General features: G+C 42.2%; 2 protein-coding genes across 3 annotated transcripts; both read right to left on the reverse strand.

Annotated features, from left to right (window-relative positions):
- Positions 1–990: 990 nt before the first annotated feature.
- Positions 991–3,043, reverse strand: LOC110879636 (cell division cycle 20.2, cofactor of APC complex). The gene is made up of 4 exons (XM_022128151.2): positions 2,825–3,043; positions 2,463–2,738; positions 2,107–2,376; positions 991–1,794 (listed from the first exon to the last, which is right to left on the reverse strand). The coding sequence occupies exons 1-4, from the start codon at positions 2,897–2,899 to the stop codon at positions 1,087–1,089; spliced, it is 1,329 nt and encodes a 442-aa protein (XP_021983843.1). The 5' UTR covers positions 2,900–3,043; the 3' UTR covers positions 991–1,086.
- Positions 3,044–5,087: 2,044 nt separating this feature from the next.
- On the reverse strand, positions 5,088–9,330 carry LOC110879629 (MTOR-associated protein MEAK7). Of its 2 annotated transcripts, none has more exons than XM_022128138.2 (8): positions 9,171–9,330; positions 9,000–9,102; positions 8,806–8,910; positions 8,481–8,566; positions 7,589–7,830; positions 6,501–6,681; positions 6,229–6,412; positions 5,088–5,699 (listed from the first exon to the last, which is right to left on the reverse strand). In XM_022128138.2, the coding sequence occupies exons 1-8, from the start codon at positions 9,221–9,223 to the stop codon at positions 5,394–5,396; spliced, it is 1,260 nt and encodes a 419-aa protein (XP_021983830.1). In that variant the 5' UTR covers positions 9,224–9,330; the 3' UTR covers positions 5,088–5,393. The 2 variants fall into 2 exon arrangements, 1 of the variants encoding a protein (XP_021983830.1); XR_004862347.1 differs by having other exon boundaries at positions 5,097–5,699; positions 6,497–6,681.
- Between the last annotated feature and the right edge of the window lie 8,203 nt (positions 9,331–17,533).

The following is a 17,533-nucleotide window of genomic DNA, read 5'->3' on the forward strand; positions in this document are numbered from 1 at the left end:
GTCTAATAAGACAAATTTATGTGGTTTTTATCTTTGGGCTTCATTTTCTCTAAGTAACTTCTTTTTTTATTATTTTTTTGTAAAATAAGCAAAGTTATGTGGTTTCTATCTTTGGGATTCATTTTTCTCTAAGTAACTTCTTCTCTCGTTTAATTTTGGATCCATTATGTGCGTTCATTTAACCTCTCGTTCACAAACGAGCGTATACAAAAATAATTCATTCCAAGCCTCATGCCCCTTCATTCCTTTGTCGTATCTTGGGGTGTTAATCTTGAAGACCAAAACCCAACTTTTATTTAACAGTTTAAAACTATGCATTGCCACACGAGATAAACTTGATCAAGACTATCCTGGTTTCTGTCACCATAGAACCTCAATGGTTCAAAAGGGTGAAGCCCCTAGACCTAGAGAGCATGGGGGTTCTAAGGGGCACTCACCTTTGCAGGGGGCCGGGGGGTTGCCTCTAGTGTGGTCCGAGGGGCAACACCCCTCGAATCAATCACATAGCTAATTTTTTATTAGTCCAACATGCAAACAGGTCATATGTAAATGAATCCTGCAAACGAGCCAGTAACGAAAAATTGCTACAACCATGTTTGTTTTATGTATTTGTGTTATGATCTCGACAAGGGCAGAGGGAATTTCCGGTGGTTCTATGAAGACAACATCTAAAACTTTGAAAGGGTTAAAAACGATGTACCTAAAAATGAAACCAGAATCTAACTTCTTTGTTAGTGGTGTCACTTACATTTCTTTTTGGACCATCTCTTAGTTTGTGCGTGTCATCTACATATAGGCAAGTGTACTTATCGTGTACACAGTGTATTATTGGTAAGAACCAAGTATCGATCCAACAGGTCAAACTTAGGAATGTCATGACAGACATATTCCAAATTAGCGAATTCTTTTGTTTTAAAAACTAACAAAGCTAATTATATCAAAGTTTATATGTTTTTATTATTATTGATACAACAACATTTGCCAAAACTCAAAACAGCGAATTAAGTAACAGTGTTGGATGACTGATAATTTACTCTTTCTTTCATTGGATCAACAAGACATTTCTCCCAAGTAATTGTTATGTGATCAACGAATACGGTTGAGGTGAGCAAACGGCTCAGCAGCGGCTTTGGGCGCAGCTTTAGCAACTTCCGGGCTCCCAAAAACATTCCAAAACCTCAACGTCTCGTCTCCAGCAGCAGACGCCACGGTACATCCATCAGGACTTTGTGCCATAAACAGAACCCGCGATGTATGCCCGGTGAGCTCCCCCATTTTAACCATTGACGGGTACTTCCATAAAGTCAACTGGTTCTGACTAAACCCGTGTGAGCTCAGCAGCTCCCGCTCATTGTTGTTCCACAAAAGCGCACACACTTGAGACCCCGTGTCCACCGAGTTCAAACAAGCACCCGTGTGCGCGTTCCAGAACTTTATACACTTGTCACCGCCTCCACCACCAGTGGCAAGAAGGTTACTCTGAAACGGACACCAAGCGAGTGCTTTCACCGCAGCCGTGTGGTCCTCCAGTCTGTGAACATATTGGGTTGCCATTGATCGGTCCCAGATGTGGACGAGATTATCGTTGCCTCCGCTTGCTAGGTGTTGACCTGAAGCTGACCATTTTAACCCGCATACTTCTTGGTGGTGGCCCGAGTATGTTTCAACTATGTGTGATCGGATTCTAACGTCGTTGTTCACTATCCGACCATCCATTCCTCCGGTCGTCAGAATGTGGTTGTTCCAGTCCAGTGATCCGACTCGAGATTGATGGCATCCTCTCATTGTTCTTAGCTGTTTCAAACAAAAACAAAAAAAGATTATAAGATTTGAATTTCTTTCAAGAGTTAACTGCCAATTTCGTCCTTGGGGTTTGTCAAATTATGCGCCAAATTTCAAATTTATATCATTTTCGGTCCCTGACATTCTTGAAACATGCCAGCAGGGGGCAAAACTGGCATGTTTCAAGAATGTCAGGGACGAAAATGGCATAATTTGAAATTTGGCCTGGACTGGCATAATTGGACAAACCACATGGACGAAAATGACAGTTTAACTCTTCTTTCAAATAATATATATTATATTGCTATCAAGAAGATTGGCTACCAGTTTGTTAGAGGTAGTGTCCCAAAGTTGGACATCGGAATTGTTTAGGCCGACTGAGATGTGACGACCGTCAGGTGCCCATTTAACACTTGTCACCGGACCAGTTTCATCATCTACGGTGACCAATTCCGAGGTGTTACCGTCTGCAGCATCCCACAGATAAACTGTACTTCCTAACGCGATAGCAAGAACATTGCTGCTTCCCCAATCCAACAGATTCAAGTAGTAATCGTCTAGAATATCCGGTGCATCGAGTGTCCTCTCAGAAGTCTGCAACCACATTTCAATAACTTAACTAAAACCCTAAACACAAATTTTCATCTAACAACAAATGGATCGATTGATTGATTGATTACCTGAGGAATGTGTCTACGGGCCTTTACGGGCTTTGCCTGCTGGACCGAAGAACAATCACTTAAAACCGTGTCGGCTGGAGTCGGGGGTTTGTTCTTGAAAGCTAAAATCCTGCTTCTGTTCATGTTGAAGGTCTCTGCCAAATGTTTCCTGTAGGCTTCCTTAGACGGTGAGCTGGCAATCGGATTTTCCTTACCTTTTTTCGGATCGGCGGTTGTTAGCATGTAATGCGCGTAATCAAAATCCATAGCTGATCTGTTTGGTATGAACCTATCCAACTGCACATAACCATTCAACCTCAGTAACCGATGAAAAAAAAATATCGAAATTATAAGAAGAGGGGATTCATTGATTGAATGATTACGTTTTCTCCGGAACTTTTTCTTTGAAGAAATGATTTCGGAACTGTGGCTGAAGAAGTATTAGATCCTGCGTCCATAATGTTAGAGGTAACAGCAAAATATATGTATAAAAAGAATGATAAATTCTGCAAAACAGAGATTAGTTAACAAGTAATGAATGAAAATTAAATAAACAAAGTATGAGATCGTTGGAGGATTAGATGATGATTAAAAGAGAGCAAGAGAGATTATTTTGTGATTAAGAAGAGTGATTTGCAGGGTTTATATATGCGAAAAGTTAGGGTTTAGATGAAACGGCTAGTATCATTCGAAATATAGCCGTTGTAATTTTTGTGGGTTTTGGCAGAGATAGAATGGGCCAAGCCCCGAGTTACAACTGTAGTTTGCTGGGTTAACTGTCTGGGCCTCTTCTTTTGGGCCTTCAGCCCTATTGAAAGTTTGTAAACTCTTTGAATTTAACAAAAGAGGTAACTAACTCATTAGCTGGACAACCATCAGTCCATCACATGTGTAGAGGTTATATGTAGTGTATACTTTTGATTAAAAAAAAACAATAGCTTCTCGTTACTAGGGGTGGCAAATTGGCAATCGTGTCGGGTTACGGGTTGGTGGGTTGAAATGAGTGATATAAGTTGACGATTTATAAACGAGTTGTTCGATTTTAAGCGGGTTATTGATATCATGCTTAATGATAAGTATGAGTGTGATAAATAAATAATATAACGTGTCAAAATTAACATTATTATAACTAACCATGTAAATAGAACCTGAAAAAACAAAAACAAAAATATAAAAGATTTTTTTAATCTAAATAGTTAAACGGGTTAATGGGTCAACCCGTTTTTGTACGGGTCAACCGAACCCAACCCGTTCTTAATATGGGTCACCCCGAACACGACTCGTTTTTTTTAAAACGGATCGTGTTAGTCGACCCAAACCTGGTTTTTTTCATGTCGGGTTCGGATCGGGTTAACAGGTCGTGTCAAGAATTGCCGCCCCTAGTCGTTACTCGTTATCCACACAATCTAACTTGAGTTAGTCTAAGGGGTTGTTTGACAATTTCTGAATGGGTAAGTGCTGAACCAGTAAGAGCCAATATAATGCTTAACCGTGTTCAGAGACAAATGTCTGACCAATTCAGATAAGAGGTCTTCTTAATCGCACTAAGAACCTTAAACCAAAAAGAAAATCTTGATAATGCCTTCTTATGACTTAGAATCTCCCAAACACGCCAAGAAGATGTATCACTCACCCATAGTAAACAATCATATAAGAATTCTAGAAGGCGTATACAAGCCTCTATGGTCCTGATAGTAACTTATGTGAAACGTTTTGAATACAGAAGGTTGTCAAGTAACAAGCAAATGGTGAAAGATGTAAAAAGTTGAAGGTTGTCAACAAGCGCAAAAATTAAAATGAGTTCTATTGTATATGCCATAGTTTTGTTTTTGGGCTGAAATACACGTTTGTCAAAGTTATGTTTTAAACGTACATGCTTGTTACACTGTTACTACCATATGTTTAACGTAACGGTAAATTAGCTTAATTGCTAAATGGTCTTCTAACGTAACGGTAAATTAGCTTAATTGCTAAATGGTCTTCGGGCCTAAAAGAGCGAACCCGTACGGACTACGGTGCGCGAGAGAACACATCAAAAGGAAAGAATAAGGTGACCTAAATGAGTACTTAAATTGGCATGTGTGTGAATGGATGTTATTGGCTTAAGACACAAACCACAAGTCAGCTTCTTAGGTTTCACCACATGCAACTAACTACATGTGTGATGGTGTTAGTGGGTCACTGGGTTGGTTTTTTTTTTCCCTTTATTGATATTACCTCAGCCACTAACTTATTAGGTACCCTTTCATAGCGGAGAAATGTTGCACTTATTGGTGGCATGATGATTGGATTGGACTGTTATGAATGTCTACGGTCTTTCCATGGGTTATAAGATACAAACATCCTGATATGACTCTTGAAACACTAAGCATTGCGTTGTTTATGGTCATAAGTGTGTATATGAGATTGTATTGTGCATCTACCTTCAACCATTTTGCTAACAGTTTAAGATGGTTGAAACATAGGGAACATCTAGCTAGTAGAATACCGTATTATACTAATTTCCAATTGACTCGTAAGTGCAACACGACTCTCTACATGGTGATAGTGTATAAAAAAACTAACACGAGTAGTTGATTTAGACGTTGGTCATTTGACTTGAAACATCTATGTGGAACACTTTGTTTTGTTGACACTAATTGAATATAATTGTCCTTATAGAAGAAGACTTCCAATAAAGTATCGAAAAGCATATGAACAATCACTGAAATGACACATTATCCGTGAAGGCGATACATAAAGTAGATATTGGTATACAACAGAAAGTGGCAACTCATCCAACAGTTGGGCTTACAAACTCTTACTCATGGCTCACCATTCCCGAATTCGTGTAGTGGCCAGGTCACACAAACTCTCCACCATAGCAAAAAACCTGACCAAAGAATCTTATGGCAAACATATTCCACACGAAAAGGGTTTTTACCAATTTTAGGTTTCTAACCACGAGAATAATCAGTTGCTTGAATTTGCAATCCCGACCAAATTAAGCATATTACGGTCTTCTTTAAATCTGTCCAGCACTGTACCTTTCACACCATCTTGCTTTTCGTGTTGAGCTCCCTTTTGTACAATCCCCCAACATTCTATCACTTCCGGGTATATACGGTTGTTTTTCGATAGGCACGGGTTATTGAAGGTGGGGCCGGTGAAAGTGTGACCGTTATCAAAGTTTGCTGAAATAAATAAGTTGAAATGACCTGCACGCCCTCCAAATCCGATGCCATTCGGGATGCTGTCTGAACTGAAGTTTACAGCACACTGCAAATAAGAACCAAGATTTCGTAACATTGTCATTCACTAGGTGTAAATGAGTTGAGTTGCTTGTAAGCTACTTGAGATCAGCTTGCTGAAAACTCAAATCAAGCCGATATTTAAACAAGCTCAAGCCTAAATATGAGCTCGTTTAAGAAACAAGCCCGGACCCGCGGTTCATAAATGGAGCAAGGCTAGGCTCGCTTGAGCCTAATATTTATATTATAAATATAAGAGTAAAATGCCACTTTCATCCTTGAGGTTTGGCTACTTTTGCGACTTTCATCCAAAGGTTTATTTTTCCACTTTCATCTTGCCATTTTCATCCAGCTTGTTAACTCCATCCATTTTTCTCCATTAAGTCAGGGTTGGATGCGGAAAAATAAACCTTTGGATGAAAGTCGCAAAAGTGGCCAAATCGCAGAAACAAAAAGGCATTTTACTCTAAATATAATAATTTTTATCTGATATAATAAATCTATTTCACATAATATAAATAACTATGCATAAATAAAAATAAATAATATGTACTCACCCATTGTATATTGTTGTTAGCACCAGTAGGTCGATATATCGATGCTTTAGGGTACAACTGAAACAAAAATGATTTCATGTCACCATAAAAGTCGGCATGTCTTTCCCAAGGCTGAGAAGCATAACCTCCGTATATATAGCCTTCTTTGTCCTTGATTATCAACACAGTTGGCCCTTCATCATTTCTGCAAACCGGTAACATAAAACTTTGTCGTTAAAATATAAATTTTATATCGGTTTATAAAAATGAATTCCAGCAAGTAAGCTACCCACGAAGTATTGCCCAAAAACGTGTTGAAACTTAATCCGTTAAGTGAACTGTGATACAAAAGCTTCCATTCACTCGATTCTAGATGTGAAAGAGCTCCTCCAATGTGCCAAGCGTATTCCTCTTTCAGTAGCAGCATATTAGAATCGATGTCCCCTTGGTGGGTCAGTTTAGGAACTTGAGAACCTGATAAACAAAATTATTGAGCATAACAATGATTAGAAGTGGCAAGATGGGTGGTTCGGGTGGGTTCGATGACAAATGAAAACGGTTTTGTAGCCCTGTAAATGAACCGAACGAATACGAACAAAGGCATGTCCGTGTTTGTGTTCGTTCATTTAACTTTAACCAAACACGAACATATAATCAAACACATCTTTTGTTCATGTTCGTTTATTAAGAAAATGGGCATGTTCGTGTTCGTTTATGCTTTAAACGAACAGTTCACGATCATAAATGAAGATAAAGTAATTTTTTATATAAATTAATTAGTGATTAATTACGATAAATTACATTGGAAAACCCATTTTTATTACTAGAAAGTGTAACTACCAATTAATTATATTTATATAAGTAGTTAGAAAGTTCCTTTTATGTTTAATATTTATATAAATATAACTACTTATGTATTTAAATTGAAACAAACATAAACGAACAAACATAAATGAATGAACATAAACAAATGTAAATAAACGAACATAAATGAACACAAATGAACAAACATAAATGAACGAACAAAACGTGTGGGCCGTAACGGGTTTCGGGTTGAAAATAGTCATTTTAGTATGGGCCCATAACGGGTCAGTTATCTTGATCCACACACACTATTTTGTCTAATTGTAAAATTTGCTTTATAAATAAATATGATGACAAAAACAATATTATTACAAGAACAATCTACATCTTTTAGTGGAAACGATTTCGAATGTATGTATTAAAAATAGACTTTGGGCAACATTCAACCTGTTTGACCTAAATTATTTCATTTGACCACTGAGATACCAAACTGACACATCCATAAGTAAATAGGTTGAATAACAACGATGATATGTTAGCAAACATTAAACAATATGTAGTTACTGAAAACACATACTTGGAGAAGAGGGCTTTAACAGGCTTGTGAGAAACTTTCTGGCAGACGGAACAAGATGCAACCAGCTTCTGAAATCCTCAAAAGACATACTTCTTTCGGAACTTCCTTCATTATCTTTTGTAAAATTGGCAGCATCCAGGAATATGCTAACCGGCTTAATATTGGAAGCTGATGAAGATTCAGCTTCTTTCTCAGAAGATATACTATCTAGTATTCCACTTATAACAGCTTCCAAGTCTGACCTGCAAGTCAATGCAAAAATGTAATGTCTTTTTGGAAACAAAAAAGCACACCCAAAATTACCTATGGTTTAGATGTAGATACGCTGATAGTACAGAAGTAGCTTACAATACTTAAAGTTATCATAAGTTCTCTTTTCTGCTGACTACAACTCATCATCATACTCAGTAAATCCCACCAATAGCAAAGCTAAGGTAGGGTTTGAGGAGGGTAAGATGTAGACAGCCTTACCTCTACCCCATAGGAATAGAGAGGCTGCTTCCGGTGAGACCCCGACTCGATAGTAGTTTTGCACCAAGCCTTGGACATAAGGCACATAACAATCGGCAACTAAGACAAAGGCCAATTAGTGCATGTAGTCTTTCGGCTATCAACGCCACCACATGATGCATGATTAACCATCCCCCTCTTTTAACATTATTTTCACGAACTTAGTAAAATAACGTTAAAATTAGTGCACTTTCAATTTTTCCCCCCGAGCGCCCACACATATATACATTATATGCGCATACCACAAGTGGGGCATTCTGCTGACTACAACTAAGGTGTCAAACTCATGTTTTTCTTAAAAACGAAATTGTGATTTTATAGCAACATCGGATGATTTGCGCATGAATATTCATAAAGAACGATAAGACTTGAATCCATTTACCTCACTAAATTGCCATCACCGCCAACATCACATAGCTGATAGAGAAACTCATCAATCTCAACTTTCGTCCCTTTTTCATATGTTCCCTAAAATGCATAACAATCCGTAAACACAAACGAACTTGAACAACCAAACAATAGGACATAGGTACTAAAACTGATTTTAACTACCAAACTCGCGGCATCAAATCCATTAATTAATTTATCATACCATACAACCACATTAGATAAATCCTAAGTAAACCAATAATCATGTATAAACATACATATTTCCTACTTTACAAACACAAATCTGAATCACAATTACAGAACAAATAACAACTTACTTTAGCAATTACAAGGTCTTCAAATGTGAGTTTCTGATCCTTCCTATTCTGTGTAACTAAATCATAAAGCCTATCTCCAACAGGACCTTTCATTCCAGTATACACCTAACAAAGCACAATCAATTAATAAACCTAAATCACAACACATCTCTTTCAACATCTAACAATCAAATAACAAATAACATAACAGAAACCTTGAATACGGAGATCGATATATATGTACCGCCGCTTTGAGACTGAGCGGCGAGAGAATCGAACAACGATTTTAGGTCATCCAGCTCCTTCTGAGAGAACAGCCTGTAATTTGACGAAAAAAATGTTGTTATTTGGTTGAACAGATGTGGATGTATGAAGTGATAAGGTACCTTGTGGCGGAAGTAAACCGAGGATCGGCGGCCGGAGACTGAGCGTTTCCCATATCAACGGCGGTTGCCGGTGGTTGACGGTGTACGGAAGGTGTTTATAGAATGGACGGTTTTTCTTAACGGCAAATTTCATTTTTATAGATTGGACGTTGGCTCATCGCGTTACGAACCGGTGTTTTTAGGGTGAGGTCTGTTTCAGATCTAAAATTGCTATCTACAATGAGGTAGTAGTAATAATGTGTATTTTATGCATTGGAAGACATACTTTGCTCTGGATTTAATAAATTTTCATTTGAAAAAGGCAGTTTTCTGATTAGTCCTTCAATAATGTGAGTATGTGACACTTGTCAATCTTCAATCATCATGATATTCATGATATTCACTAAAATCCATCAACACCAAAACTAAGGTCGGGTCTAAGAAAGGTAAGATATAGACAGTCTTATCTCTACTATATAGGACCAGAGAGACTGCTTCCAGTGAGACTAAGACCCCCGGCTCCATAGTAGTTTTGCATCAAGCCTTAGACATAAGGCGCATAACTCTTGGCAAAAAGGCCGATTAGTGCATGTACCCGATTATCTTTCGACTATCAACGGCACTACATAGTGCATGATTAACCGTCCCCGACTTTTAACGTTATTTTCACGAAATTAGTAAAATAACGTTAAAATTAGTGCAATTTCACTTTTGCCCCCCGAGGACCCACACATTTACACGTTATATGTGCACATCGCAAGCGGGACATCAATGTGACCCTTTCAATATGTATTCTAAACCTCTAGATTTTAAACTTTTTTATGTAACTCAAAATTTTCAAGTATATGTTGATTTGATTTAGGGGTTGTTATCGATTTTAAGTAGAGAATTATAAACTCCGCATAAATACGTGTATCTATATATATCTATGATACAATGGTTATGCAACCACATAACCATCTCTTTTATCATCATTATTTCTATTGAGTATTATGTATGTACAAGTGTTTATGTGATTCTAATGGTTCTCTGTGCTTTTAGCATTGACTGTGTGTTAACACTATTCTTTCAATCTTTTGACATAGTGATTAGAATTGAACGTTGATGTATGGTGATTAAATTAAGGATAGATTTCCAATTCAGTAAATTGTAATAAGTGAATCGTACCAAGGTATCCAAAACTTGTAATATAACTTTATAACTTATCTTTCAATATGTTATAGGTTTCTGGCATAACTACGGGTTTCATGCAACTACTTTTTATAAGTTTAGGAAAATCTAATAATACAAAACATAATTTTAATATATGAGTTATTCAACATCTTTTATTGGATAAAACTACAAAAGTTTATAGTGCATCTCATCTAGTATTTACTAAGTTCCATTTATAAGGCTGTTGATGAAACAATGGTTAACCGGGCAGGGTTAATACACTTGTCTCGTCAAGAAGGGTTAATCCCTTCCTCTCGAGGATCGCTGGCTGGATCACCGGTGGTTGATCTCCTGCACAAGGAAACAAGCCGTGACTCGTAACAAGGAGGATGGGGTGGGGGGTGCTCCTTGTTACCACTCTCCGGCGTGAGAATCAGTAGTTTGCTTGGGAAGCAAAGTAAGATAGTAGTAGTAGTGAGAGAGTTGTGAGAAGATACCTCAAACCTGGTTTGGGGTTGGTATTTATAGCCGAGGAGTGAAGGAGGATGATGATGGATGGACTGACGACGTGCTGCCCCTTTTCAGGTGTGTCAGGCTCGTCGGTTATGGAGGTTATGCCACGTCAGTCCATTGCTTACGTAGCTCTGACAGGTAACTGCCATTGGTGCCACTTGCACCGTGGTGTCAGTACCACTTGTTTGAGTACATAGGATGCGGTGCAAGCCGCATCGCTACGTGCGGTAACATCTGAAGTTACCGCGTCTCCTACTTGTGATCAAGGAATACGCGAGATGCGGTGTTAGCCGCATCGTCGTCTTGCCTGCATCCCTTGTCGTGACGAAAATGCCCGTATGGTGCGGTGTCAACCGTACCGCTACGTTCATCTTCTTCTATGCCTAAGGTAAGGCTTTCCTGTATTGGTAGAAGTGTTCACTGGATGCGGTGCGATGCCGCATCGCTGTGAATACTTCCGTTTTCATACACCAGATGTGATGCTATGTCGCATCACTCTACCGTTCTCATGTTCCATGTAAGTCCTTCTTTGTTACTAGATAGATTGGATCAACCCTTGTGTCGACGCGTTCCCGCATGGGCACAAGTAGGTTGTTAGTTAGTGGGGGTTTTGATAAGGGTAATGGTCACTCGCGGTCCATGCTGACGCGAGATCTGGGACCATACCCCTTCAAGTCCCCCCAGTCTAGTGTTGCTGCCACATACAAGGTGTATATGGGAGGAGTACTGGACTATGGTGTTTGGAAGGTAGTTTGGAGTCTGGAGAAGATCCTAGACCATGTGTGGTCTTTTCTGTATGTAAATGAAGCTGGAGGTCCGGAAGGGTCATCTGACGCCTCTTCCGTATCGGTGAAGGAATCTCGTCTGATGCGAGATTCTCAGCCGATTTATGTCACCAGGTGGTCTGCCACCTGTTGTTGTGCCGAAGGTCTCTTGGAGACCTTGTTAGTAATGCTGCACAAACTTCGAACCAACCTCTGAGATGGTGGTTCGAAGGTATGTGGGGGTTTCCCATCCTTTAAAGGTGGGCTTTTCTTCATACCAATTGTTGAATTGGTGCATGAAGAAGAAAAGAAACTTTTGGACCAATCTTTGAGACTGGGATCAAAAGTTGTTGATGCTTCCAGGTGCTTTGCTCGAGCTCTATGTTCAGCATCGAGTTATGAGACGACGATCCCTTTTTTGTGGGGTTTTCGTGTTTATCGTCATAGCTCTCTAGTAACCGCACGTACTTTGCGGTTACCTCGTTGCGTCATTGTTGGCCATGTTTGGTCGAACAATGTATATTCATACTATGGGTAAATAAACATGGTCATAGGCAAGGGTATGCCCACCATTGTTTATTCTATGCGGCCCATAGTCGGGCTAACAAAGTCATAAGCAGACTTGTTACCGCTGTTCGGACGCTTGTTGTTCGACGAGGGTTTATTTAGAGCGCTGTTCTGCGTTCGTTTTGGAGCCACTTACCTTCCCGCTCCAATACCGAGTTTGCCATGCAGTAGCATTGTTCGGTGATGTGGAGTGAGCTTGGCTCTTTCGTAGCAACCACTCTGCGGAAGCTATGGTTATGTCCGTAACTCCTCGTGAGTGTCTGTGGTTTTGTATTACCACATTTGCTCGAAGCGGGTGTGGGTCGGATGTAGCTCTTGAAGGTTCAGGAGACAGGGTTGCTGATGTGCGTTCGCGTGCATATCCTTCCTTCCTTTTGTTAAAGAAGGTGTTCATGTACCCTCTGCGGTTGTGAACCGGGCAGGAGGGATTTGAAGCTTGAAGAGAATGAAGGCAATCCGGTTCTCCTGTGTCTGAGATGCGGTTCAGTCCAACGGCCAACGCTGGTTCTGAGCATCTGACACACCTGAACGGGCTCGTGTGTGTCATGTCCGCATATTCCACGTGTGCTCGTGGGTAGTGCGGATAGGTATTATACCCCCTTATAGTGTAGAGATATATGTTTTTACCTATTTTTAGGGGTATGTTAAAAAACGACATGCGGTATGGGTTATGGTGCGGTATACCAGAGAAACCGCATGCCGCTTATAATTGGATAATGTAGTCGCTTTTTGTTGCATACGTGGCTGGACGCACGTGTGAGTTGGTGGAAGTTGGTGAGATCTTCCTGGCATGTGCTGAAATGAAAGGACGTTTGCACTGCCCGAGGCATTAAATGCACTGTAGCGAAGAGTGTAAACGTCTCTTGTGTCAGGCGCGTGGGCGGCCACGCGCGCGTGATAACCGTCAGCGGAAACGGCGCTCGACACGTGGTGTCCTATGATTCGCTCTTTTTGAACGTGATCATTTGTTTTCTCCCTCCGCATTAATTGCGATGGGTATATAAGGGGAAACCGTTCGTGGTTTCCCCTCACTTGTTTGAAATTTCAAAAATTTTCGGGTGAGAGAAAACCTGTTCTTTGTCTTCTCCGACGAAATTTCTTGAAGTTCCAGTGAGGGTTTCTAGTTTTTCTGTTCACCATCTTCTGTTTCTTTGATATTCTTGATGGCTGAACCATCTAATCCACACAATGTGGAGGGTGAAAACCCTGAACAACCGGTAGTGGTTGAAGAAGAAGAGGAGGGGGCTGCCGGTGGTGGATTACCGGCGTTAAAGTGGACCAGAAAAACCTTTGATCGTCTTATGCTTGACGTTCAAATGCCCCCTGAGTATGGGGCTCAGTATCCATCGGAGGGTGATACTGGTGCTGACGCTCCGGCTGGTTATGTGACCATGTGGGCCGACTTTTTTGGTGACTGTAATCTCCGGTTACCATTGACGGTGTTCGTTGTGGATGTCTTGGAGTGGTACAAGGTCCACATTTCTCAAATGAGTCCGTTTGGTATGATTCGGATTCGTAATTTTGAGTTCACCTTCCGTGCTCTTGGTATAGAGCCTACCGTCGGAGATTTCCGACGGTTTTATCACATGACTGTATCATTGGGGTTCTTTTCTTTCCGTCAACGAGACGGTAGCCCCAAGCTGATGACTCCTCCCAAGGGGATGACGATGTGGAAGAAGAAATTCTTCTACGTCAAGGCTGCTGCTATTGTTGCAGACATGACGTTTCGGAATGTGACCGAGACAATCATAGGGGAGACTATTGCGATGCCTAGTTTGAAATCGGTGCAGTGGTTTCCGCAGCTTCAGACTATTGAGTCTGTGAAGCTGACCAACACGCAACTGTGGTTGTTGCATATGATGTTGACTAGGAGGAACAAAAACTCAAGACCCGTGGTGCGGGAGAAAAGCGGTGGTACGTACTCTTCATGTGTTTAAGTTCCCTATTCTGTTTTGCGGTACTGATTTCATGTGTTATCAGAGGATGCTCCCGCATGGAGGATGTTTGCCCCGGATTTCCATGGGACGGTTGAGACCGTAGTTTGTGCGGATGGTGAGGAGGATCATAATGCTGTCATCCGTAGTAACTTCCGGGTGCCTGCTGAGGCCGCATTGGCAGTTGAGTTGCCGCCAGGCAAAGGTATAATTTGGAAGCGTTTTGACTTGTGAGGATAATGTTGGTTTATTGACTCACCCTTTGGATTGATTCCATGCAGGTGATCTTGGGGCCTTAGGGGACCCCGAAGCGAAGGGTGTGCCAAAGAGGCAAACTGTGAAGGGCGTGCGCTTTCGCCAAAAGAAGATAAAGGAGGTCACTATTGTGCCTCATCTGGTGCCGCAGGCGGCAGGTATCTCTCACTCCTCTTTTCGTCGACATAAGGATTATGTGATAGTATCTGATACCCTTGAGGGTTTGGGTACAGCCGCGGGGTCACGTTCTGGTGCTGCGAAGAAGCAGGCAGAAGAGGCGGCCGCGGGAGGGACAGCTGCGGGTCCCCCTGTGATTGGTGAGAAGAGAAGGCCAGAGCAGAAAGCTGCTGGTGGTGTTGAAACCAAACGTCGGAGACTAGTAACCAAAAGGTCTGCTCCGACGCAGAAAAAACCTGCGGTTGTCGTTGGTAAGTGTAAGCTATCTAGTCTTAACTGTTGTGTAACTAGTTTTGATAGCTATTTGACTTTTTTGCAGAGCCTCAAGATGAAGATTTTTCTATCTTCGATGCTCTGGAGTCCCCCCCGCGTGCCACGGGTGCGGGTGCAACGGAGGTGCCGTCGACACCTCCCGTCAAGGTGGTACCTGAGTCAACCGTGCGGAAGGAGGGTACCGCAGAGAATGCTGCGGCCCAGATATTTGACACTGTTGACTCGTCCAACAATCTGATCTCTCCCAATGAGGGAGACAATTTGAGTGTGCGGTTCACTGCTACTGGGAAGCAACATTCTGATGCTGAACCGCAAAAAACTGGCGCTGAAGCGCGGCAGCATGATGCTGAGCCGCAGAAGTCTTCGGTTGATAAGGGTACCGGCTCGTCTGCCGGTGGTGCGGGGTATGACGGGCCTCCAATTCAGCCTGGGGAGTCTGAATTGGAGTATTACTACCGCACGTACTCCCCGGGTCGCAGTATGGTGTATCACCGACCCCTCTGGACTGTTATGCAGGGGGATGATATTTCTAACGACCCTGCGGCATGCAAGGAGATCTTGGGTGGCCTGGGCACCCCTTTTGAAGTCGAGCGTGCCCGTGCCGCACCCCGAGAGCTGCGTATGAACCAGCTTTCATCAATGCTGGTAGGGACTTCCATTGTGGCTAATGCCATTTTGGAAGATTATAAGGTGCTGGGTCGCCGCGAGGAGGATGCTGCTCGTATGCGGGCCGAGGCAGAGAAGTTGGTTGAGGCTGCTCGTGCGGGTGCGGAGCAGCTCGAGAAGGACAAGGCTGCTTTTGAGAAGCAGAAGCAGACTTCTGAATGGGCTGCCGCTGCCCAGCTGAAACAGGTGCGTACCCTTGCTAAACTTCTTGCTGATGAGCGCAAGAGTTGGAATGAAAAAATGTCCAATGAGCGCAAGAAGTGGAATGTATCGTGGGCTAAGCAGAATGACATTCTGTTTCATGCTCGGCAGGAGCTGACAAATGCCAAGGCAGCGAATGCTACCTTGAGCCAGGAGAAGGCTGCGGCTGAGGCCATATCTGTTAAAGCGCTGCAGGCGAAGGCCGACGCCCTGAAGGCGCTTGGAGAGGCCAAAGAAGCCGGGGCTCGTGCCTCAAAGGCCCTTGAAGAGGCCGCAGAGAAGGAGAGCCGTGCTTCTAAGGCTCTTGAAGAGGCGAATGCGGAGCGCATTCGTTTAGGCAAAGTTGTTGAAAGCCTGCAGGTACGTTTCTTTAACTTTGTTGCTTTCGTCCTTTATTGTTTTGAACATATTTATCGAGTGAACTGTTTGCTGTTTTTGTAACAGGCTGAGGTTCAGGCCCGGGAGGTCGCGGTTACGGACCTCACTGCCCGCGTGACTGCTGCGGAGAAGCGGGCTGACGCTGCTGCTGAGGCCAAGGATGCCTTGGTGTCCTCGTTTAACCAGCTGGAAGCTGACCGTGAGTGGTTGCGGACTCACGGCATCGCGCGTGTAAGTATCCGTTGCCTTTACATTTGCTTGGATTAGTATTCAAGACATGATATTTTTATTGCAGATTGTCGAGGCTATCATGAACGCCCCTGAGACCGCATCTGGTTTGGACCTGGTTAAGGAGCGTGCGCGCGATGCTGGCTTCAAGGCTGGTTATAACCGCTGCATTGGGCATATCAATGTTTTATCCGCAGGCGGTTATACTGATCAGGCATCCGGGTTCCGTGATGTGGATACCGAAGGTCGTCTGAAAGCGGTCGTAACCTCCTTTTATGATACGCCCCTTGCCTGTGTAGGGGAGCTGGACGACTGTTTGGAGGTTGCGGACTATGTTGACCGCTTGCGGATGCTTTATCCGGATGTGGAAGAGGAAGAACCCGCTGGTGGTGCTGGAGGAGACGCGGGGACCAGCGGTACAAAATAGGGTTTGGGTTGGCGAGTGTGCCTCCTTTTTGTATTCCTCTTTGTATAGGATAGGAACTTTATGTAAATTCATTAAGCATCCTGTGGACACTTGAATTTTTTGAATATAAAGTTTCTTTGTTCAGTTTGTACAAGTGTTTTTAAGTCTTGCATGTCTGAACGTGTGTATGCATAACTTTACCCATTTATGAACGGGGTCAAGTATGCTCCATACTTTCGTTGTATGAGTATGCATCAATTCTGTTATTTACCGGGTGAGGGTTTTAGAATTGCTTAAGCTTTGTAAAAGCTTATATATCCGGAACTCTACCCATTTGTGAATGGGGTCAAGTGTACTCCATACCTTTGTCGTATGAGTCCGCGTCAATTCCATTGTTTGCCTTTTTGGGCTCAGGAACTGTGTTAAGTGTTTAACAAAAACTTGTGTATCCGGCCGGATAAAACATGCAAGTCGTTTTGCCTTTTGCTGGCCTATTACAATATTTGTGTGTGGTTACCACTTTGTATGGGTATCTCGAATGAAGATTTTGCCAATCTGTTTTTGGGATACCGCAAAGTGGAACACGCATTTGTAATAGTAATAACAAACAATAATGTATAAAATTGCTTATTTATTTATTTGCAAATGGCCTGCGGCCCAATAGGTTACATAGAGAAATGTAAGAAAGTGGCTTACATATAACAGCGTCGAAGCTGTTGTGCATTCCATGTGCGTGCGATAGGTTCGCCTTCTAGTGTTTGCAATCTGTACGCGCCTTTCCCTAAGACCTCTTTGATGAGGTAGGGTCCTTCCCACTTGGGGGCGAGTTTGCCTGGGCGCTCGGCATTAGATGCCTCATTGTCGCGTAGG

This window comes from Helianthus annuus, chromosome 1, assembly GCF_002127325.2.
Source record: "Helianthus annuus cultivar XRQ/B chromosome 1, HanXRQr2.0-SUNRISE, whole genome shotgun sequence".
Classification (NCBI taxonomy): domain Eukaryota; kingdom Viridiplantae; phylum Streptophyta; class Magnoliopsida; order Asterales; family Asteraceae; genus Helianthus; species Helianthus annuus.